General features: G+C 44.6%; 1 protein-coding gene across 1 annotated transcript; it reads left to right on the forward strand.

Annotated features, from left to right (window-relative positions):
• The first annotated feature begins 11,088 nt into the window (after window positions 1–11,088).
• Window positions 11,089–24,681, forward strand: LOC123481363. Its single transcript, XM_045205000.1, has one exon. It carries the CDS (start codon window positions 11,307–11,309, stop codon window positions 23,559–23,561), a length of 12,255 nt encoding a protein of 4,084 aa, XP_045060935.1. The 5' UTR covers window positions 11,089–11,306; the 3' UTR covers window positions 23,562–24,681.
• The last annotated feature ends 3 nt before the right edge of the window (window positions 24,682–24,684 follow it).

The raw sequence follows: 24,684 nt of genomic DNA on the forward strand, positions 1-24,684 counted from the left end.
CCCCCATATGTTTTTTTTAAATATACAGTGGGGAGAACAAGTATTTGATACACTACCGATTTTGCAGGTTTTCCTACTTACAAAGCATGTAGAGGTCTGTAATTTTTATCATAGGTACACTTCAACTGTGAGAGACGGAATCTAAATCAAAAATCCAGAAAATCACATTGTATGATTTTTAAGTAATTAATTTGCATTTTATTGCATGACATAAGTATTTGATCACCTACCAACCAGTAAGAATTCCGGCTCTCACAGACCTGTTAGTTTTTCTTTAAGAAGCTCTCCTGTTCTGCACTCATTACCTGTATTAACTGCACCTGTTTGAACTCGTTACCTGTATAAAAGACACCTGTCCACACACTCAATCAAACAGACTCCAACCTCTCCACAATGGCCAAGACCAGAGAGCTGTGTAAGGACATCAGGGATAAAATTGTAGACCTGCACAAGGCTGGGAGGGGCTACAGGACAATAAGCAAGCAGATTGGTGAGAAGGCAACAACTGTTGGCGCAATTATTAGAAAATGGAAGAAGTTCAAGATGACGGTCAATCACCCTCGGTCTGGGGCTCCATGCAAGATCTCACCTCGTGGGGCATCAATGATCATGAGGAAGGTGAGGGATCAGCCCAGAACTACACGGCAGGACCTGGTCAATGACCTGAAGAGAGCTGGGACCACAGTCTCAAAGAAAACCATTAGTAACACACTACGCCATCATGGATTAAAATCCTGCAGCGCACGCAAGATCCCCCTGCTCAAGCCAGCGCATGTCCAGGCCCGTCTGAAGTTTGCCAATGACCATCTGGATGATCCAGAGGAGGAATGGGAGAAGGTCATTTGGTCTGATGAGACAAAAATATAACTTTTTGGTCTAAACTCCACTCGCCGTGTTTGGAGGAAGAAGAAGGATGAGTACAACCCCAAGAACACCATCCCAACCGTGAAGCATGGAGGTGGAAAGATCATTCTTTGGGGATGCTTTTCTGCAAAGGGGACAGGACGACTGCACCGTATTGAGGGGAGGATGGATGGGGCCATGTATCGCGAGATCTTGGCCAACAACCTCCGTCCCTCAGTAAGAGCATTGAAGATGGGTCGTGGCTGGGTCTTCCAGCATGACAACGACCCGAACCACACAGCCAGGGCAACTAAGGAGTGGCTCCGTAAGAAGCATCTCAAGGTCCTGGAGTGGCCTAGCCAGTCTCCAGACCTGAACCCAATAGAAAATCTTTGGAGGGGAGCTGAAAGTCCGTATTGCCCAGCGACAGCCCCGAAACCTGAAGGATCTGGAGAAGGTCTGTATGGAGGAGTGGGCCAAAATCCCTGCTGCTGTGTGTGCAAACCTGGTCAAGACCTACAGGAAACGTATGATCTCTGTAATTGCAAAGTAAGGTTTCTGTACCAAATATTAAGTTCTGCTTTTCTGATGTATCAAATACTTATGTCATGCAATAAAATGCAAATTAATTACTTAAAAATCATACAATGTGATTTTCTGGATTTTTGTTTTAGATTCCGTCTCTCAGAGTTGAAGTGTACCTATGATAAAAATTACAGACCTCTACATGCTTTGTAAGTAGGAAAACCTGCAAAATCGGCAGTGTATCAAATACTTGTTCTCCGCACTGTATAGGTATGATTATGCGTATATGTACAGTGGGGAGAACAAGTATTTGATACACTGCCGATTTTTCAGGTATTCCTTCTTACAAAGCCTGTAGAGGTCTGTAATTTTTATCATAGGTACACTTCAACTGTGAGAGAAGGAATCTAAAACAAAAATCCAGAAAATCACATTGTATAATTTTTAAGTAATTAATTTGCATTTTATTGCATGACATAAGTATTTGATACATCAGAAAAGCAGAACTTAATATTTGGTACAGAAACCCACTTTGCAATTACAGAGATCATACGTTTCCTGTAGGTCTTGACCAGGTTTGCACACACAGCAGCAGGGATTTTGGCCCACTCCTCCATACAGACCTTCTCCAGATCCTGGAATAAGTATTTGGTCACCTACAAACAAGCAAGATTTCTGGCTCTCACAGACCTGTAACTTCTTCTTTAAGAGGCTCCTCTGTCCTCCACTCGTTACCTGTATTAATGGCACCTGTTTGAACTTGTTATCAGTATAAAAGACACCTGTCCACAACCTCAAACAGTCACACTCCAAACTCCACTATGGCCAAGACCAAAGAGCTGTCAAAGGACACCAGAAACAAAATTGTAGACCTGCACCAGGCTGGGAAGACTGAATCTGCAATAGGTAAGCAGCTTGGTTTTAAGAAATCAACTGTGGGAGCAATTATTAGGAAATGGAAGACATACAAGACCACTGATAATCTCCCTCGATCTGGGGCTCCACGCAAGATCTCACCCCGTGGGGTCAAAATGATCACAAGAACGGTGAGCAAAAATCCCAGAACCACACGGGGGGACCTAGTGAATGACCTGCAGAGAGCTGGGACCAAAGTAACAAAGCCTACCATCAGTAACACACTACGCCGCCAGGGACTCAAATCCTGCAGTGCCAGACGTGTCCCCCTGCTTGGCCAGTACATGTTTGCTAGAGTGCATTTGGATGATCCAGAAGAGGATTGGGAGAATGTCATATGGTCAGATGAAACCAAAATAGAACTTTTTGGTAAAAACTCAACTCGTCGTGTTTGGAGGACAAAGAATGCTGAGTTGCATCCAAAGAACACCATACCTACTGTGAAGCATGGGGGTGGAAACAACACCCTTTTTCTGCAAAGGGACCAGGACGACTGATCCGTGTAAAGGAAAGAATGAATGGGGCCATGTATCGTGAGATTTTGAGTGAAAACCTCCTTCCATCAGCAAGGGCATCGAAGATGAAACGTGGCTGGGTCTTTCAGCATGACAATGATCCCAAACACATCGCCCGGGCAACGAAGGAATGGCTTCGTAATAAGCATTTCAAGGTCCTGGAGTGGCCTAGCCAGTCTCCAGATCTCAACCCCATAGAAAATCTTTGGATGGAGTTGAAAGTCCGTGTTGCCCAGCGACAGCCCCAAAACATCACTGCTCTAGAGGAGATCTGCATGGAGGAATGGGCCAAAATACCAGCAACAGTGTGTGAAAACCTTGTGAAGACTTACAGAAAACGTTTGACCTGTGTCATTGCCAACAAAGGGTATATAACAAAGTATTGAGAAACTTTTGTTATTGACCAAATACTTATTTTCCACCATAATTTGCAAATAAATTCATTAAAAATCCTACAATGTGATTTTCTGGATTTCTTTTTCTCATTTTGTCTGTCATAGTTGACGTGTACCTATGATGAAAATTACAGGCCTCTCTCATCTTTTTAAGTGGGAGAACTTGCACAATTGGTGGCTGACTAAATACTTTTTTTCCCCACTGTATGTATTCCGAGACATCACCATCAGACCATTTTATTGGTAAACTACATGGTAATGTAAATATTGTATTTTTTAGTGATCCAATACGTAATATAGACATATATATGTTTCACAAGTTTGGACATCACAGTAGAGCACAGTAGAGTACAGCACAGCACATCACATCACAGTAGAGTAGAGTTCAGTACAGTAGAGTACAGTACAGTAGCGTTGTATAGTACAGTAGAGTATAGTTCAGTACAGAACAATACAGTACATTATACTGTACTCTATTCTAGTGTGCTCTACTGCACCGTACTGAGCTCTACTGTACTGAACTTAACTATGTGCTGTACTCTACTGTGCTTCACTGTACTGCACTGTGTGCTGTCCAAACTTGTGAAACATAGATGTCTATGATTGGTTCAGATTTGGTCCATGGACTTTGGTCTGTGGACGTTAAAATCAAGGACAAGGAGGACTGACCAAATTTCAACTACTTTTCAACGTGGGTGGGGATGCTGGTTACAGTAAATGGAACAAGAGGGGGCTCATGGGTAGGTGTCAGTAAGACCCGGGAGATGTAACATTAACTGGAGAGAAAGAAAAGAGAGGAAGAGAGGCAGAGAGAGAGTGAGGGAGGGGTTGTCCAGACTGTTTTCATACTCTCGCTTTGACCACCAGATGACAGAAAGAGAAAGAAAACTGTTATGAGCTGAACATAACAGTATGCCAGTGGAAGGGAGGACAGTAGCAGGTGAATCAACTGTGGTTTGTGACTACTATGATTTTCCCATTGTAGACAATTCAATTGCAGTAATTATGTTACCGAAAAGCCGATTTGGTAACAGAATTACGAGTTTTAATCACTTAATAAAAACAATATAACGAATTGGTAGGTCTACCTTTACTTGTTACTTCTGTGAACTTTCATTATCCTCCCTCCTCATGAAAGAGAGAAATTAGAAAATATCTTAAAGATATGTTGCTTTTTGGTAACGGAATTACAATGCACAAGGCAATGTTTGTTGAACTTACAGAAGGCAAATCATTTCTCTAAAACAAAATATAAGTGTTGATAATATTTGGCAGGGGTCTTTACTTCAACATGCATTTTTTGGGATGTATTTCTAATCCCTTTTTATGATAGATGTTTTCCAAGACCGCTTTTCCATCTGTTTGATCAGAAATCAAAGCCTTTACTTTTTACTTAAAAATATATATATATATATATATATATTTGTTTGTTTTTTTATCGCTGAAACTCCCGTACGGACTCGAGAGAGGCGTAGGTCGAGAGCCATATGTCCTCCGAAACATGACCCTGCCAAGCCGCACTGCTTCTTGACTTACTGCTCGCTTAACCCGGAAGCCAGCCGCACCAATGTGTCGGAGGAAACACCGTACAACTGGCAACACGAGTCAGCATGTATAGCGCCCAGCCCACCACAAGGTGTCACTAGAGCGCGAAGGGACAAGGACATCCCGGCCGGCCAAATGCTCCCCTAACCCGGACGACGCTGGGCCAATTGTGCGCCGCTTCATGGGTCTCCCGGTCGCGGCCAGCTGCCACACAGCCTGGTATCGAACACAGGTCTGTAGTGACGCCTCTAGTACTGCCTTAGACCGCTGTGCCACTCGGGAGGCTCACTTAGGCCTAATTTCTAAGATGGAAAATGGTTGAAAAATGTATCTATGCCTTAATTTCCCCAGAATATATATTCTTAGTTTTCATTTGACACCCAATTTGATATGCCCCTATGAACTTCACATGTTGGTGCTCATGGGTCCTTTTACATGGAAATGACCCTACTAGTCGTGAATCATATACACATGCATACCCTCGCTCACGTACATACGGACACTAACTTTTTCTCTTTCTCGCTCTGTCTCTATCTCTGCCTCTCTCTCTCATACACACAGACACACAAACAGAAGTACACTCTATTGTTCCGACTGAATGACACACATACACAGATAGTTATGCATAAAAAAGATACTAACAATCGGTTTTGCACACACACACACACCAAACCTCATTTAAACTCCCACCTCAGCACTAATGTGTCTGGGTGGTGTTGTGGTATGGTGCTTCCATATGGGGAGCTGCTGTTGCTGATGGTGGTGGTGAGGCTTAGTGATTTGACACCAGGCCTGCAGAACACACACACACTGCCTTAATTGACTCGTAAAACCCACTAAAATGCACTTTTATGGGACAAATTTCAGACCAGTCACACAGGATTTGATATCGAGTCATGCCCGGCTAACAATCCTGTCACAACCACACTGCTTTAATGCCTGATGCAAGACCACTTTTTACTTATATTAGATTTTTTTAAAGAATAGCCGTATCAAAGACGCCCACCACATTGGCAGATTGATATGTGTAGAGCTGATGTGGGAAGTCATTCTAAGCCTGAAAGGAGACTGACTGACTGACTGACTGTGGATTGTGGATGGAGTAGGGCTGGTGTGCTGGTCAGGCCCTCCCCTGGAATATATAAATGAGTCTGTCCTCCTTGTGAACTGACAGCTCGGACTCGGGTGCTACTTCTGTGAGGCCCCCGCGATCCCGCCACTGCTCTCTTTTGTTTTTGGAGGCCTGCGTTGTCTACACCATCTCACCCCCACTGGGTGAACCCAGGGGCGAACACCAGACGAAGACATGATGTATAGGCTTGGCTGTTGACCCTCCAGACCCTCCAGGGCCAGATCAAGCACTATGAGGCCTATTAGAGAGAGCCTTCATTGGAGCCGATTCACACACGTCTGGCCGGCCATTGACGGAGAGCGCAGCAGACACAGTAGACACTCCGTCTTTCAGAGCCCTGCGGAGCTGGAGAGGGGATGTGACTTTTCACAGCCAGTCCCTAACCCAGCCAGGACCCCAGGCACCTGGCATCCCCTCCCAAGCTGCTAAATACCACTCAGAGGTTGGCTGGAGGCTGGACCAGGCTGGACGATATGGAAACACATACCAGTGACCTAACAGTAACACTCAGGGACTTGGTGAATAGAGGGGCTTCCAGATTTAGTGGGGCCTTAATTCACCCTTGCATTTGTCATAATAGCTAAGTTTCCATCCAATTAGCGACATATTTTCATGCGAATATTCTAGAATCCGCATAAAGAAAATATGCAAATATTCCTACCAGTGGTATGTTTCCACCAAACGGACTTGTTGTGGATAAAAATCAGTGTGTGATGACAAAGTGCACACAAAATGTACTTTTTCGCTTAAGTTTTCATGGACCGAATAAAAATCTAAAGTTCAATGTGTTTCCATCGCATTTTCAACTCTACCGATAGTTTTGTGACAAAAACGGTTGCCTTAAATAGCAAATGTGCCTATTCTGGTCTTGGCAGTTTGCAGATACTGTGCGGGTAGGCTAGTCTACATGATGAGATTATTATTGATAAGAGTGAGAATATTTTAATTTGTCAAACGGCAGTCAAACATCGATCATCATGTCACCAGAATAAGACCCTCCATATTTATTGGAAAGGAGCATCAAGATCACCGTGCACTTTTACCACCCTGTAAAGTTCATCATCATTTATTTCATCTGTAGCCTAATGAATTGCATCGTTTCCCGAGTCGTAGTTGGAGGAACACACACCATATCATCGCATGACCCAAGTTAACAGCGATATGAAGGTTATTATATCAATACTTGCGCATAAAGGTGTTTCCACCTCCATTTCTCGTATAATTAATTTTACCGACACAAAAAGATCACACAATGTCGAATGAACAAATGATCTGTCTGCACTTTTTTTTATGTACCTGTTTCCATCACAGCTGTCGTGATTTGTTTTTATACCGTATGACTTTACTCGCATAAAAACTGTGGATGACAGAGAAATTTAGACACCAGGGTTGGGGGTCATACCCATTTCAGTACAGTCAATACAGGAAGTAAACAGACATTTCTATGTTGATTTTAATTATGAATTGGAAATCCAACGAATCTCCTCAATTGACTGTATTGAATGGAATCGACACGCAACAATGCTGCGCACCTCTGGTCCTGGTTGTTGGTCTGTATCCTCCAGATTCACCTCTCTCTCACCTGGTGTCTTTCCTCCTCTCTGTAGCAGAGACAGGACTTTGACCCCAGGCTGAATAACAGGCCCTCCTCAATTCACTGTGGCCTCTCACTTGTGTCTCACTCTCACTGTAAAGTAGTTCACACACCACACAGTTTCTCCTAGTGTCACCCCCAAGGCCATAAGCCAACTAGACATTATCCATTGTGCTTGTCAAAAGTACTGAGGCATTACCGCATTTCATCACGGCTATATTTCATCATGATCTTATTTGGTTTTCGATAGTGGGTATTGTTTTGCCTGCAGAGTTCATGGGGGGATCCCTGTCATGATTGTCAGGCATGTCAGCACTAATGGTATGAGAGATGTCCTTATCAGATCCACCATGCTGAGATGATCTGATAGGATCTGAAGGGAAGGAATGTGGGTGTGTCTCCTGGCAGATGTAAAGACTCAGGTTACATACGTACAGGCTTTAGGCTGTTGCCAATTCACATGCAAGCCACATGTGTTATTCTATTCATTCCCATACCAAACTAATTTGAGTCTATTTGTAACTATTGCATACTATATGTACTGGCACTGGGAGAGGGATATTCATTACCTAACAAATTCACTGGAATTGCACAGAAGAATTCAGAAGACTTTTCAAGGCACTCCTTTGGCGCTATATTCTTGGGGTTTAGCTTTGTCTCATAGAAGTGTGCCTCATGCCGGATTAAGCACATGCCTCATACCCAGTTGTCCGTTTTCAGCTTGGCAGATTTCTGACAGATATTGGATTTTTTCTACCAACCCTGTGGGATCCATCAGAAACGTTTTTATTTGTGCATTAGTGGAGAGAGGAGTACCATGTGAATAGGCTATATAAACAAGAGACCTTTTGTTTTAATCTTGGGATTTGGATTGCAGATACATTTTAGACGCCACAATATACAGGCATCACAAACAAAAAGGCAAAACACAAACAAATTGGTGAAAGCACCCAAAAGTGCTATAAAAGAATGAATAAAATGGAAAGTTGGATAGAAAGTAAGTTATATTGTCACATTTTAGACGCCACAATATACAGGCATCACAAACAAAAAGGCAAAACACAAACAAATTGGTGAAAGCACCCAAAAGTGCTATAAAAGAATGAATAAAATGGAAAGTTGGATAGAAAGTAAGTTATATTGTCAACTGCTAAGTGTTGTAATGAGATAAAACATAGGAATTCCTCTCTCTAAAGGTACAGCCTTCCCTGGAGGCGCCATTCTGCCTATGAAAGTGGTCTGTCCCTGTCCCCTGCATTTGGAGAGACATTCTGCTAGTGAAAGTGGTCTGTCCCTGTCCCCTGCATTTGGAGAGACATTCTGCTAGTGAAAGTGGTCTGTCCCTGTCCCCTGCATTTGGAGAGACATTCTGCTAGTGAAAGTGGTCTGTCCCTGTCCCCTGCATTTGGAGAGACATTATGCTAGTGAAAGTGGTCTGTCCCTGTCCCCTGCATTTGGAGAGACATTCTGCTAGTGAAAGTGGTCTGTCCCTGTCCCCTGCATTTGGAGAGACATTCTGCTAGTGAAAGTGGTCTGTCCCTGTCCCCTGCATTTGGAGAGACATTCTGCTAGTGAAAGTGGTCTGTCCCTGTCCCCTGCATTTGGAGAGACATTATGCTAGTGAAAGTGGTCTGTCCCTGTCCCCTGCATTTGGAGAGACATTCTGCTAGTGAAAGTGGTGTGTCCCTGTCTTTTCTCCTACTCTCTCTTACTGTGTACGTCCACCACAACCATCCCCAGCCATTGTCAGAGATTTGTAATTACAGAGCAGGGCTGTGCTGTTAAAAATACAGGGACAGAGCCATACCATGTGTGTCACAGGGCCATGGAGGTCAATGTATAGGCCTGCTCTTTACAGGGCAGGGAAAGCCAGGCGTCCCTAATTGTGGGTTGCACTGTACTGTGTGTGCATGTGTGTATGTTTTTGTGAGTGTGTGTATTTGAGAAAGAGAGAAAAGGGTAATTAAATCAAGTCATATATACATTCAGTGAAATGACTGACCTTTCTTGCACATCCACAAATGCACACACTCACACACAGAGGCAAGGAACTAAAGCATAACAACGTCAAGCCAGATGTTTTTCCTCCCATGTCTTTAAGACTCCCATCACGTTTACATTAGCTCATTAAACTTCCTTTAGCCGCCCCTTAACCAATCGTCTGCAACTATCAACATGACCTACTGGCTATTTCAGCTACTCTTACTTACTTATTTAGTGAAAAGGAAAAAATCTATCAATCTGTTAATGGCCAAAAATAGCTTATTGCAAGACAAATGAACAGTTGGGACTGTTCATCAAGAGGAACAGTGAGCTATTTGAATGGGTAAAGACCCACATTCATTGCCTTTTCCTACAGTAAAGCAAGCGTTGGCGTGTGATTATTTTCTCTCCCTGTCCCCAAATGGTCTTAAAGGCCCTAAGTACAAAGAGTGTACACAGTCAGTCACCGTGGGTGTGTGTGTGACTTTCACCCACTGTGGTACTCCGCTGGGGAGCAGGACAGTCACAGACTTCACCTAGGGGGGAACATTCTGCCGCTAACTCTGAGCTGCTTCTGGTCTGACCTCAAACGAAACAGCAGAGAGCCAAAATAAACCAGGATATAAGCAGTGTCTGAGATGCCTGAGGGAAAGGCAACAATTGTAAACGTCCCTCCGCCCTCCTCACTGTCTAAAGGCCCACTGACTAATCCCCTGATATTGCTCCATGATCTAAACCTGCATCCCTTCTCAACCGACCAAACAGTCTAGCATTGTGTTGCTGTTCTTTGGGGCTTTTTTAAAATGATTTACTCATTGGCAGTGTGTGTCCGGTGTTGAATCCTCTTCCCCCTCTTCCCCCTCAGAACCACAGTGTTCCTCAGAACAAGACCACACTGTTACAGTAACATGGTTAGATGCATTTCAGCTCTGCATATATGTTTTGTGTGTGATATACCTGATGTGATATTATTCCAGTCAGATCCACTCAGTAGGCACTACCTTATGGTATGCACGGAGGCAAGCCTTGTCTATAAAAGTATATTGATTTATATCATAGCTATTGGAGTTTCATATCTATTGACCATGACAGTGCACTGAGTGAGTTGAACAGTTGAATTGATGTTGTTTTGAAATCTATCTGGACTACTTTATAATGTGATTGAGTACATTTGATCTAGGATCCCTGCAGACTGTACACTGTGTATTTGTGCCTTGTGTGGCAGTACTGTGAGGCGAAACTGTGGCAATACTGCTCTCTCCTGGCAACAGCTGGAAAATGTTAACCTTTTTTACTAAATCGCTCACCTCCCGTCCTGCTCTGTTGGTTTAGTAAAGCAAATATCCCAGCTGACTTATGTAACTTTTATATTCTCTGTTCTACAAATAGTTATGTGTAACTTTATATCTGGATGGATGGTGATTGATTGAATAGTTTGTTTTAATGATTCAGTATTTTACATTTATTTTCTTTATTCAGGTGGAAGAATTTTATTCTTCTTAATACAACTTTCATTTATAGAAATGCATTTGTAAAGGCAATTTTCATGCTTTTTTTTATGAAAAGCAACTCAATAAAAGCAAAACTGCTAAAACTGTTTATGTGAAATGTGGTGATGTTCAGAAATCTGACCCACTCTTTCTCTTGTCTGTCTCTGCAGGACTCCCAGACGGTAAACTGCCAGGTCAGTGGTCCACGATGAGAGCGGAGAGATAATCGTGCAGAGAGCCTCCCTCCCATCCCTGTCGTTTGTGCCACTGGAAGCAGCATATTGTTCCAGACTCCCAGACTCATCATGCCCCTGCTTCCCAGATAACGCCTCTGAGGACCAGGCCTGCACAGCACCCCTCATCTGCGCCATGGCAGGAGAGAATCAGCGCACGTACGCTGTCAAAAAGCTGGACGCTGAGTCCAAACTGAAGGATGAGGGCACTGCATTGGAGCAGTACAGCAGCAGTGAGAAAGCCACAAAAGAGTCTTCAGAGCACTTTTCAGGTGCGGGCGTGGAGGCGCGGACAGTTAGCAGAGGGGCCAAGTTTGTAGACAAGGACAGGGACTATACTCAGCAGCGCGAGGCTGTGATCCGACCTCAGCAGGCGGGAAAAATAGACTTCAAGTCACTGCAGAACCGGCCTAAGTTCTCCAGCAACAGGACGTGGCCCAGTGGTAAAGGCAGCCCCCAGTCCCCCAGCGGGAAGTGCCGGAGCAGAGACAAGGGCAAGCGGTCAGGGAAGTCGGAGCGCGGTAACCCACAGCAGCTGTACAGACTCAGCATCACCAACCCACGTTCCAACCCTACTATCGGCATTGCCTACCCACAGCAGAAGGTCTCGCCACCCAAGAAGATGGAGGCCAGCCGAGGCCCAGTGTCGGGCAGCTACAGGTTCCACGTGCCCAGTATACCAGAGCGAGAGGCCGAGCTGCAGCAGGAGGAGCTCAACTACAGCCGCTGCTTCCAGGAGACCTCTTCCAATGTCACCTCCCCAAGCTATACCTCACAGCTACTGGGAACCACAGGTGGGACATCCATCCACCAACTCCCACCCCAGCAGCAGCAACCAGGCCCAACTGAGAACAATAATAACTCACAGACAAGCAGCCAGCTGCTCTTCCCAGACTTTCAGTTGAGTGGCTCCAATGACTGGCAGTCTCCAGAGAGGACTTTTAACGGTGGCATTTCCTCACAAAAATCCACTGTTCTCAAGGAGGCAAACAAGGCGAATGGTAGCTCTGTGCCTTTGCTGTTTCAGTACGGATACCAGTTGTCGGAGGACTCAAACCCAGACCCTTTTGCCTGTGATCAGAACCCCCTATCCCAGGGCTATATAGACTCCTCCTCTTTGGCTTCTTCCCAGGTGACTCATAACTCTTTTTCCTTTCAGTCATCTGGGGAGGTGAAGGAGGGGGGTCAGAATAACACTCAATTCAACAGTGACCAGCCAGAGGACAGATCTTCCTACCCCAATCCTCCACAGCTACCGCAGTACCTGCAAGCTCCACAAGGGGCGGCATCCTCCATGCACTGCCCCAGGGGTCTGAGTGAGGACTTGGCTAGTAGTGAGAGCTCTGGCTCCAGCTCCCAGCCGTCGGAGAAGGGTAAGAGTGCCCTGCCAGATAGCATGGACACGTTCTGCCAGGAAGACAATAAGGATGCAGCCCTCGCTTCAGGGAGCAAGAGGAGCTGCCCCTCCAAAGACGTTGCTGCTGCTAAAGGCAGTGTTAAAGGCAGTGTACGCCATGACAAAAATATTGCACAAGGTCCATGCTCCCAAATGCACTTTCCAAACAAAGCCTACAACAGCAACCCTCCACTCAATAGTATCCACATGGGTTCAGTGCCTTTTGACAAAAGCATCAACACCAAGGCCCATAGTAGCTTACCACACTCATGGGAGGAACTGAATAAGAACTTTTCCCCAGCTGACCAAAACACTATGCCTTATCCTAATATGAATGATAAGTTTCAGTTTCAGAACCAGCCATCCGTCGATCAAAGGCTAAACACATCCAAAAGCGGTAGGATGCCATGGCAGCAGATAGGCCTCACTTATGCCATGCCGAACCAAAACAGGATTGAGTTGTCTAGGCAACTAAGCAACCAAAAGCTCACTTATTTGGTAGCACCCTCTGACTGGCAGGATGACACTAAATCACATAAGAATAGTTCACTGAAAAGCCCCAGCTCTTTCCAAAACAATAGACCTAGTGAAGGATTTTCAAACCCAAGGCAAGAGAGTGTCAAACAAGGCTGCAGTACAATACCACATTTTAAAGTTGAGACAAGTCACGCGCAGGTCTGTGAGTCCAAGAATAAGCCCAATTATTTTGGAATGAACCAATCATTGCCTGGGGCATCATCAAGAACATATGGATATCCACCATTACAGGTCCCACCAATGGGGCATATAATGGTGTCACCATATGAATCTCCCTCGCCCTCCCCAGTCCATAACCCAGCCTCTAGCAGCACATGTTCTTCACTCTCCCCAGCCTCAACAAGTCCTGTCAACCTCTCTGAGGACAGACAGATATCAAAGATTGGGCATCCCCCTCCATTCTACCCCCAGCACCAAGTGAAGGCACAAGTACCTACAGATCACCTCAGCACTAACTCTCATCATTTCCACTCAGACGCCTCCCGTAACCTGCCTTACACACCAGAGAGGGCAAAAGACGACATGATGAGCTACCTGCACAACAACGGACATCCAAAGCCTAGTATGGATGGCAACAAGGGCTATATGGATGGTTTTGGGGTGGAGCACCACCCACCTCCACCACCATACTCTGCACATCAAATGTTAGCTACGTCTTTAGCCACGGCAAACCTTGACCAACTGGACGTACTTCTCACGTGCAAGCAGTGTGATCAGAACTTCACTAACCTGGCCGCATTCCTTGGCCATAAGCAATACTGTGGACAGCATGCATTTGCACAAAAGGTGGATGACACCAGAAGAACACCAGGAAGTTCAACACAGTTTCACAATGACATGATAAAAGTTTCATCCTCTGGGACCAGTTTATGTCAAAGTGTCTCCATGACAAGGTGTCCATCTGACCTTCACCTGTCTCTGCTGGGGCTCAATAAGAATGGAGAACTCATGTCTGACAGTGAAATAAAAGGGGATTCTAAGGACGACCCTATGAAACTCAACCTGTTCTCTGGGGTAGGTAACCTTCCTGTCTCACTTCCTGACTTGGAGATAGAGGATGCAAAGTTAGATAGCCTAATCACTGAGGCTCTAAATGGACTGGGGTATCAGTCAGACAATGCAGAGATTGACAGCAGCTTTATTGATGCATTCGCAGATGATGACCTCACCACTGTCAAAGTATCGTCAAACAGGCATACTCTAAAAACCAAAAACTCAATGGTCTTTGAGAGCAAAAGCAAACAATCTACTGAAGACGACAGGTCTCTGACACAAGGAAAACATATTTATGACTCAGACATTGAGAGCTTTGAGACAGACAACAAGCACACAGAAAGCAAACTTGAGAAGACTTCTCTGAATTTTGAGCAGGAAGAGAAAATGAACATCAAAAAAGAAGTGTCTCATAAAAATTCAAGGATCACCACAGGGGAGAAACCGAGGGAGCAAGAAAATAAAGTGAAAGATATAAGAAAACTGTCCAAAGGTGAAGAGGAAAACATTAACACTCCAAGGTTCCTCTTATCCAGCAAATTTTCTGAACGTTGTGGAGTTCGAAGTCTCCAGAATAGCTATTTGTCAAGTGGCTCAACCTCTTCCCAAGTCTCCTCTGCAAACCGGAGTTCCCCAACCCAGAGGATTGCAGCAAGGGAGAGTAAAAGGAAAAGGACCGGTACCTGGAGCAAAGAACTCATCCACAAAATAGTTCAACAGAAAAACAAGTTAAACAAGCTCCATGTTAAAGGCACCAAAAACCTGCAGTTCTCGCTGGTGATGGAGAGACTGACGCCCACGGTGCCAAACCCTATGTTTGGGGAGTATGACTATGTCTCAGACTCAGATGACGAGTGTGAGCCTGTGAAGATAGCAAGCCAAGGTCGCCTTAGCCAAAGTGGCCACTGCAAGTACACCTACACAAAGGAGTGCAAATGGCGTGCTAGGAGTGACAGGGACAGTGCAGCATGGAGGCACGAATCAAAAGAGTGCTTCCAGATGAAGAAAACTGAAGAATCTCCAGAGAAACCTGGCTCTAACCAGAGACTTGGGAGGAGAGGCAGCAGGTCATCCACAAGCAGTGAAGTCAGCACATCTGTGAGTATCTCCAGCGATAGCATCAACAGCCCCAAAAGCACTGACCACACAGACTCAGACTGGGAGAAAAAAGTGGAGATCAGGAGGAATGACTCTTCCGAGCAGAGAACCTACGAGCGATCTCCACAAAAGATATGCAAAGAGTCTAGCACACAACTAGCACTGACATTCACCAAATCTACTAAGAGGTATAGCACTGATAAGACTCTCCACTCTACTAACAAAGACAAGTCAGTGGCCTCAAGGATCACTAACTCAAATACTGAAGATGTTGATCCAATATCAGCACTACCAAAGGTGAGGATTGCAGTCAAAAACCTTGAAAAATGCAGAAGCACAGATGTGTCCTCAAGGGAGAAAGACGACTCATTTAGTAGAGACACTGACACGATAGCAAGTTCTGATAAAAACACACCACTGAGGACAGCCATCAAGACATCCAAAGGGGAATCAATACATTTTCAATCTACTAGTTCTGATCTCAAATCACACCAGCTTCAATCATCACATCCTGCCACAAACAACAAGGAAGGATATTTTTATAATAAATTCAAAAAGGATGAAACAACCTCAAACGAAAAATCAGTACACAAAAGAATAGAAGAGCAATCTACACAGCCAAATTCAAAGCTATCAGACATTTCTACATTTGATAAACACAATGAGAGTGTCTATCACATTAAAAACCCATTGACTTTCAACAATGACATAGTCCCCAAGACCACACCTCTTTTCAGTGCACTCATGGATGAAGTGTGCCTTTCTCCAACTGAATTTGACAAGCCTCTGACGCAGAAAGAGACATCACATCTCATCCCATACCACCTAGAGCAAGACCAGGGTCTTATGAAGTCTCCCCTCTCATTTGACACATCGTCAATGTTCGGGGACCTCTCAGTGGCAGGATTTGACAATGGCCTCTACACTGACGTTCCATTGCACAAAGAAGGTTTCAGCTCCTTAGATACCACCAATGACAAAAAGGAGGTGTTTAGCTCATCATCCTTTCTTTCTCCTTTCTTGGAACAGAGGGACTGGGGCCTTATGGTTGATGTCACCATGTTACCAGATGAGATATCCCAATACAAAGACAACTCTGATAAATCAAATGAAAATAAATCAGATTATAATCATGTTCCTTTGTCTCTGCCAGACAAAATAATGGACTACAGGGCGAATCTCAACAGCTATGTGTCAGAAGATGAGCTAGAGATAAAGAGGATTGTGACAGAGTTGGAAAACCAGCTCCAGACAGCCAAGCTAAGTAGTCCGCCATTGCTTACTGAGTCTCCAAAGCAGCTGAAGATGAGCAAATTGTCCCCTCTACTGCTAGACGATAAGTCTGAGAATGAAGACACTGGTCTGGATATGGGCTGCCCTGTGCAAAGCATGTCAAGTATGCCATCTGACCCACATTCACAGGCTTTTGTTGAGCCTGGTCTACCATGGTCCAGTTCATTTGAGTTTGGGTTGATGGAGGGTCATCATACTCCAACCCATGCTGTACCCAGTATCCTTGAACAGTTTAGCGAGAAGGATGACTGCGAACACAGTATGATAACCACAACCACAAATGTAGAGAAAGAGCAACTGCAACAGGATGACCACAAAGATGAAGGCATGGGTGTTGACAAGAGAACTGCCATAGAGAAATCTGAAGAGATTCTAGAGAGTAAGACCTATGCAGAAAACCTGATGAAAAGCCTGGAGGTGATATCAGATTCCATTTTCAAAAACGATCCCATCACACCTGAAGTGGAGGAGCCAAACCTCACCTCACCTAAGAACCCAGAACACTTACTCAGTGAAAGCCAAGCTCCATCTGCTGATGCTGCTGAAAAGGTTATTCCTGATGAGGCGAACATTGAATCCACACACTTTGAATTACAGCCTCCTCTCTCTGAAAACACAGAGCTCCCACCTGATCTAGAAGAGATTGTTTCACTGCAGCCAAGTGAGTCTATACCTTACAACGACAGTGGGTCAGAATTCAAAGACATGCCAATCAGGAACAATGTCACTGAAGACAGTTGTGTTATAGAAACTGATAACTGCTCAAACACTGAAATGGATAACCTACCAATGACTAAGGAGACCTGTGAGAACCAGAAGCTAGAGGACTGTGGGGATGAAATCCTTGAAGCCAAAAGTGCCCTCCTTGAGCATACAGAGCTTCCACATACTACCATTGATGAGCCTCCAGAGCTTCCACATACTACCACTGATGAGCATACAGAGCTTCTAGAAACCTCCATTGATGAGCATAGAGGGCTTCTAAATTCCTCCATTGATGAGCATACAGAGTTGCTAGATACTTCCATTGATGAGCATACAGAGCTTCTAGATACTACCATTGATGAGCATCAGGAGCCAAAAGAGCCAGTGGAGGACATCAGTTTTAATACTAAGTCTGTGAGCCAGCCCTCCAACGGGTCCAACCTAGCAGAGCAGGAAATCGCTGATAACTTGGATAATACGCTTGAAGAGGTAGAAAATGCATCTAAGGAACTATCCATAGATGTCCAAAGTAACTCTGAGAGTGTATGTCCTTCGCCATCTGCAAATGAACAGGCGGAGGACAGTTCAGCATGTGTAACAGAGGAAGACAGCATTGAATCTGACACTACAATACAGGATGAGGTGATAAGCTATACAATCCCTTTTAGGTGTAGCACCCCTGAGAATGGCATTGCCAATCAATCAACCCATGTCTTCATGGAGACTGTCACAGATAAGCCTTGCAGTCCACTGTTGACGGAAACCAATACAGAACATGCTAGCCACAGATCAACCTTTTCCAACATTGAGTCAGATGATGAAAGCACCATGTTGGTCATTGCTGAGCATGACAGTGACCTTGACAGTGATGCACACATGGAACATACACCTGAGGAAAAAGCAGAAACAGAAAAGGAACCTGAATGTGAGGCCAACCACAGACAAATAGAAACGATTCCAGATGTTGAAGACATCCAGGAACACATTCCTTTACATCTCATGGCATTTTCCCAGCACTCACCATGCAAAGAGGATTTGCAGATGGACGAAAGGCTGGATAGTATTCCAGATGATGCTCCTCCATCCAGTCCTGTTCTACCAGCTTCTCCACACACACCTGTGGAGAACCCTGACACACAAGAACAAGAACAATCACAGCCAATCACATGCAATACTATGGATACTATCCCAGCCTCAATCCATGACACACAATCTCTTAAGGAGGAAAACTGTGATGACCTAAATGCCAAAGAAGCACTGCATATTGATAACACATTGACTATAAGAGCTGAGATGGACTACTCTTTAGTAAGTCCTCCTCAACTGGACTTGGGAATCACAAAGGGTAAAATCTCTAGCACTGAAGCCTGCATTCCCTCTCCTCTACCCTTGACCATTGCAACAGAGCCATCTGAGGCAATGGAGGCCCTTACGAAGAGAGTCTCCGTATCACTGTATGATTTCAAACTAAGCCCACTGAACTACAATTACTTTCCAGATGAGCCTCCACAACTGAGTCAGTTTGAATACACTCCTATCTCCCCAGCCAACGTGGATGAGGATGAGCCAATCATCAAGCAGAGCCCTAAGGATGACTGTGAACCTTGTGATCTAAGTGATGACACGGCATTGACGTCAGACAAAATAATGTGTGACATTGATCTAAGCGATGACACAGCATTGACGTCAGACAAAATAATGTGTGACATAGACACAGAGTTACCTATGAGTCCACACCATACAGCCAAGCTAAGTCCACCAGATGAATCTTTGAACAAGAGCAGCATCCAAAATGACATAACATTTCCATTCATTTTATTGGTTCTCCCTTCTCAGAGCACTGCTCCGTCCATTGGCGATATAAAGGAGGATTTGGACAGTTGCCCGGCTCCACTTCAAACTATTGATTATTTGGACTTAGATGTTGACTTGCTAAAGAGAGTGGCTCCAGAGGTGCTGCCAGAAGTCCTGGATATCAATGAGGTCCCTAGTGAGCAGAACACCTGTCCTTTGATAAAGGATATCTCAGATGATCAGCTCACTCCCAAACCACTGATAATCTGTGAGAATGAGCCAACCCCATTACCATTAGACCAAATAGAATCTCTAACAGTGGAGGAAGGTCAGTGCTCAGCAACCCACAAGCAAGAGGAAGAAACCACGCAGAAAAATACAAATCTGTGTGAGATATGTGCCATGTTTTTCCGGACAGTGCCAGGATTAAAGAGACATAAGGCCATGAAACATTTGGTCAGGACTAAAAGAAGCCCACATTTGGAAAAAGCAAATAATCAAGGGAGTCTACACAGTTACCAAACATCCCACTCTATAGAAACAGGACATAAAGATGATCTAGAGCTCCTGGTTCCACAGACCTGTTTGCAAACAGAAAGCGATGATGTTTCTGACAATCACTGCCCTGAGACAAGTAAGAGCTCCTTCATAACCAAACAAGGAGAAACAGATTTAATCCTGGAGGACACCACAAGTGAAACAAATATGGCAATGCCAGCTGGTGACATAGTCCAGCAAATGCCTCCTCAGTTGACAAAAGCCAAGAAAAGCTACAAACCACGGAAGAACAAAAACAATGAGGTGAACGTGAAAACAGACATATTACAGGCAATTACTCCTGAATTCCAAACCCGGCTAAAGCAAGGATACTGCAAGTCACCTGGGAAACAAGACATAATCAATTCTACTGTAAACCACAAAGTTACAGAGCAGGAGGAAGTCCCTTTTATTGTAACAAGTAACAGTGGCATTGAACAGATGCCCATGTCTCCAATAAAGGTTACAAATCTGCTCACCCAGGATATGGACTTGATTCAAAGCAACACTGATACAGAAGAGGGGAAAGGCATAGCGGAAGTTAGTATGGATGTTGGAAGCGATTATGGAGTATCTGTAAGTAAGGATATTAGTAGGGAGTATGATACATCTAGAGAGAATTTGTATGACCCTAAAGAGACATGTAAGCAACAGACTTCAGACCAGGGTCTTTCCACAGAGATACTGGGAAAGGTTGCAGTAAAGATTGAATGTGAGAAAAACAGTCGCCCAACAGATGAGGTGGAGAATCTCACCTGTTTTAAATCTTCTCCTGCAAGCCCTCCTGGACTAAACCCTGACTTGAATGATTTTCTTGATGATGAAAGCACATTCTCGCAGTTATTCCCCACTAGAAACGAGGAACTGAAAAGGAAAAAGTGTGCAAAGGTTTATGGCAAGAAAAGCAAGAAGCAGAAACTATCACCCGATTCATCATTAGTTCAAGACTATCCTCATCCTGACCTGTATCTGGAAAAGAAAGATGACTATCGAGAAAATCAGATGGACCAAACATTTGTCAACAATCAAAATGACCCTTGTAAATATGAAACGATATCCATTGACGATGCTATCATGTTGAACATGTGTCATAATAGCACTTTAAAGTGTGATTCCAAGAAAGTATGTAACATGAAAGGAAACACAACAGATCACAAAGACATTCATGATAATACTGTGAAGCATGGCAGTGACTTCCTATGCCCACCTGAGAGCACTATCGACAAAGCATCATTGGCATGGAGTGCCTCCAACGACCTTGTTACAGATGCTGTGATCTCCTCTGACCCAACTTCCTGTAAAGCTGAAGTCCCAACCCCACCATGTCCTCTTCCTATCATAGCCCCTTCTGCACCTTATCCTGGAGACCCATGTGCTACAGACAACGTGTCTCCTTTCCACAACATTGACATCCCAAACCTCAATACCACATTCCAGCTACCCGAAATTCAATTATTTGACTCCAACAAGGACATCCCATTAGCTGGACCCATTGGCACTGATGATGCGCAGACCAGAGACAATGCAAAGCCCAAGAAGCTCACAGAACACAGAGGAAGAAAACGACAAGAGGGCGGCTTAAAGATCAAGGACAAACATTACAAGTGCAAGGTGTGCTTCACCTGGTTCCTAACCCTGGGGGAGCTCAACTTCCACAAGCTATCCCACAACCCCTCTCCACCTCCCACCTGCTACATGTGCGTCCAGCGCAAGTTCAGCTCCCGGGAGCAGCTGAGGGACCACCTGAGGGAGAAACACACCAAGAACAAGGCCGGCATCTGGACCTGTGGCATGTGCCTGAAGGAGATATCGGACGTGTGGATGTACAATGAGCACTTACGGGAACATGCCACGCAGTTCGCCCGCAAGGGCCAGTCACACAGCGCTATCCTGGGGAGTCTGCCAGGCTCTGGCATGCAGGAGTCAGCCGTGAAGAACTTCATCACTTCCATCATGCAACGCCGCCCCAGCAAGGCCAGCAGAGAGTCCAGTAAGGTCTCCAACCAGGAGAAACCAGCCGTGGTAGAAACCACCGGGCAGGAGGTGAGAACTACAGAGGTAGCTCAGCCCAAAGTTGTCAAGCCTAAAGGGAACAGTGAAAAAGTGGGGAAACCGAGCACGCTGACGCCAGTCGAGGTTCTGCACAAAACAGAGACGGCGCCAAAGAATGTGGAGATGCACCCCAACTGTAAAGACCCCTCGAGAGACTGCCACCACTGTGGCAAGCAGTTCCCCAAACCCTTCAAGCTTCAGAGACATCTGGTTGTGCACAACTTAAATAAAATGTTCCTGTGCCACAAATGCCCAGTGACCTACCAGGAGCCACAGGAACTAAAAGAGCATCTGAAAAGTGAGCATGAAGAGGTGGATGAGCTCGACTCAAAGCATACAACCCTCTACACCTGTGAGCTGTGTGCAGACGTCATGCATGTGATCAAGAAATCTTTCATCTGCAGCACCTGCAACTACACCTTCTCTAAGAAAGAGCAGTTTGACCGACACATGGAAAAGCACTTGTCAGGAGGGAATAAGATCTTCAAGTTCAGAGGAGTTCTCAGACCTATTAAGACATCTGCCTCCAAAGAGAACGATGAGTGTGAATTGCCAGCAAGTAAAAAGAGAAAGATTCTCACTGACAGTCTACAAGAGAACAGCTCTGACAGTGGCATCGCCAGCATAGCCTCACTGCACTTAAATCAGAATGTTGAGATGCCAGTTCTGAAACCCTCTGTACACACGACAGAGGACTCTACACAGACCAGTGCAGGTGAATATCACACTGAAAATGATGCCAGTGTGAAGACTGAGGAAATGGCTGAGGAATACTCTGACATGCTGGTAGAGCTGGAGCATTGTACGTTTCACCTGGGCTCTGAAGGTGTCTCCACTGCTACACCCAAAACAGAGGACATTGTTCCCAGTCCTTCGTCTAAACTGCCTGTTAGAGACATTGGTGAGGCGGATGGCAAATCATTCACAGATCCATGTGATGTGAAGGAAGAGGACGATCCACTTGAGAGCAATAGAGCTGAAGAGGTGAGGGAGTGTTTCGCCGATGCTAAGCAGAGCACCCCAGAGAGCAGCATACAGACTAGCACTGCAGAAGCTGAAGAGAAAAAGATACAGAGGAGAGATGCCACGGCATCGGATGAGGAGTTGTATGTTAGTCTCCGTGAAAACCTGATTAACAGCTCAAAGACACCCGATTCACATGACCTCCACCAACCTCCTACAAAGCATAAGGCATCTACCATTGTGATGGACCAAATGAGGGAGGATAAGCAGGGGCAACAGTCAACCAGCACTCACAGCTATGACAACAAGCAGAAGGACAAAGCCTCCACACCCAAGCCCAGTGAAAGCACTAAACACAGCTCCAAAAACAGCCCCAGGGCCATGGAGTCAACACCAGTCCACCACACCAAGCTCACGTCCCAGGGCTTGGCCTCCAGCGAGGACAAAGACTCTGCGAGAAGAGAACAGAAGAAGAGAAAAGAGATGAGGTTACCTCACAGTTTACACAGGGTCTCCTCGCCTGCCACACGGGAGAACCTTGGAGTCGACGTCAAGGCCAGAAATAAGTTCCGGCCTAGCAAGTGCGAGAGTCCGGCGGTTCACAGGAAATCAGAAGGCCCCAGCGACTACCCGGTTCTCTCTTCGGTTAGAGATGATGTGGTCAGCAACAAAATAATCTCCAAGCACAAAACATCAGGGAGTTTAGGCCTTCAACCAAAGAGAAGCTTCCTCGATAACTGCATACCAAAGAAAGCAGAGATTGTGCATCATGTTAATGGGGATTACAAAGCCAAAAAGGGGCCTCTTGGACGGGCTCTTCATCCCCCAGTTTCTAAAGTGTCAGCGCCTCCTATGAACAATTCCTTGAATAAGTCTAGGCCAAAGACAGGGGTGAGGTCCATGGAGAGCCACTCCTATAGGACAGCAGAGTCTCAGAACAACCTCCTGAGCCAGCTGTTTGGCCAAAAGCTCACCAGCTTTAAGATTCCTTTGAGGAAGGACACTTCAGAATCAATAAACTGAGGGGGAAAAACTAAAAGACTGAAAATACATTTCATGACCATGAATGAGATTGCATGGATCTCCTCTGTGAAATGTTTGTCTAAATACTTATGTTGTCACTTTATGTCTTCTTCTCTTGTATATGTGTTGTTATAACACAAATGTGAGGACTAATGGCAGAGATTATTTTATGAATCTAGAATGAAACTGCTAGTAGGGCAAATCAGTGACTAATTCCTGCTATTCTTATGTTGAACATTATCTTTTTCAGAGACTATATTTCATTAGAAAAATGAAAGAAAAAATGTATACTTGAAAATAAAACTTTACTTTTAATAATACTTTTCAAAATAATGCATGAACGTTTCACAATCACAAAGTGTTCATAGAGGATATTGTTTTTTTTTAATGCAACAGGACCTAAATTACATCCAAACTGATTTAGACTATGTCAGTGCACCTTTTGTATATGCTTCTCCAAAAATGACTCCTTTTGTATTATTTTTACCTTAGTGTACTGCATTGACATTCATTGTATTAGCTTTTGTATAAACATTAACTGGTGCTATGTTATTTGTTATTGTAATGTGAACGCCAATGTCCTCTATCTGAAGGGAACATGAGATCTGTAGCAGTTGCATTCATCCAACTGTTTGTGCTGATTCTCTGTAGTTTCTTTAAAAATTGTAAAACGACTGTGTAAAACCTCTTCCAACAAAGTATTCATCTGTAGGTCTTTAGGAAAGGAAATTAGGAAAGCTTCCATCTGTACGAACTCAGGTGCATCCAAGGACTATTCCCAGTCCTGAGACCTGTTTTAGGAGCTCCTCCCATGCACTGATACTACCACACACAAAACACACACTCAGTCCTCCGTGTCTGTCCTTCAACTGTTTAATTATGAATATTATTTACTAGCACAAAAAAGGTGCTTTATCTTGTTAATATGTATCTTATATTGTATCTTGTTATAGCTAGATGATTTCCCGGTGCAATGCTCAATGTTAAAGTTTTATTTTAATAATGTGCAACAGAATCAAAGTGGGAGAGAAAGAGAGAGAGAAAAGAAATGGAAATATTGTAAAGTGGTTCACTTAGTGCCTCTTTTAAAGTGGTTATTAAAAATATGCATTGGTCTCTCCTT

This window comes from Coregonus clupeaformis, chromosome 19 (assembly GCF_020615455.1).
Source record: "Coregonus clupeaformis isolate EN_2021a chromosome 19, ASM2061545v1, whole genome shotgun sequence".
In the NCBI taxonomy this organism is placed as follows: domain Eukaryota; kingdom Metazoa; phylum Chordata; class Actinopteri; order Salmoniformes; family Salmonidae; genus Coregonus; species Coregonus clupeaformis.

What these genes read in the sequence shown, in the direction of transcription:
- LOC123481363 (XM_045205000.1), top strand. Translation starts at nt 11,307, where the DNA reads ATGGCAGGAGAGAATCAGCGCACGTACGCTGTCAAAAAGCTGGACGCT.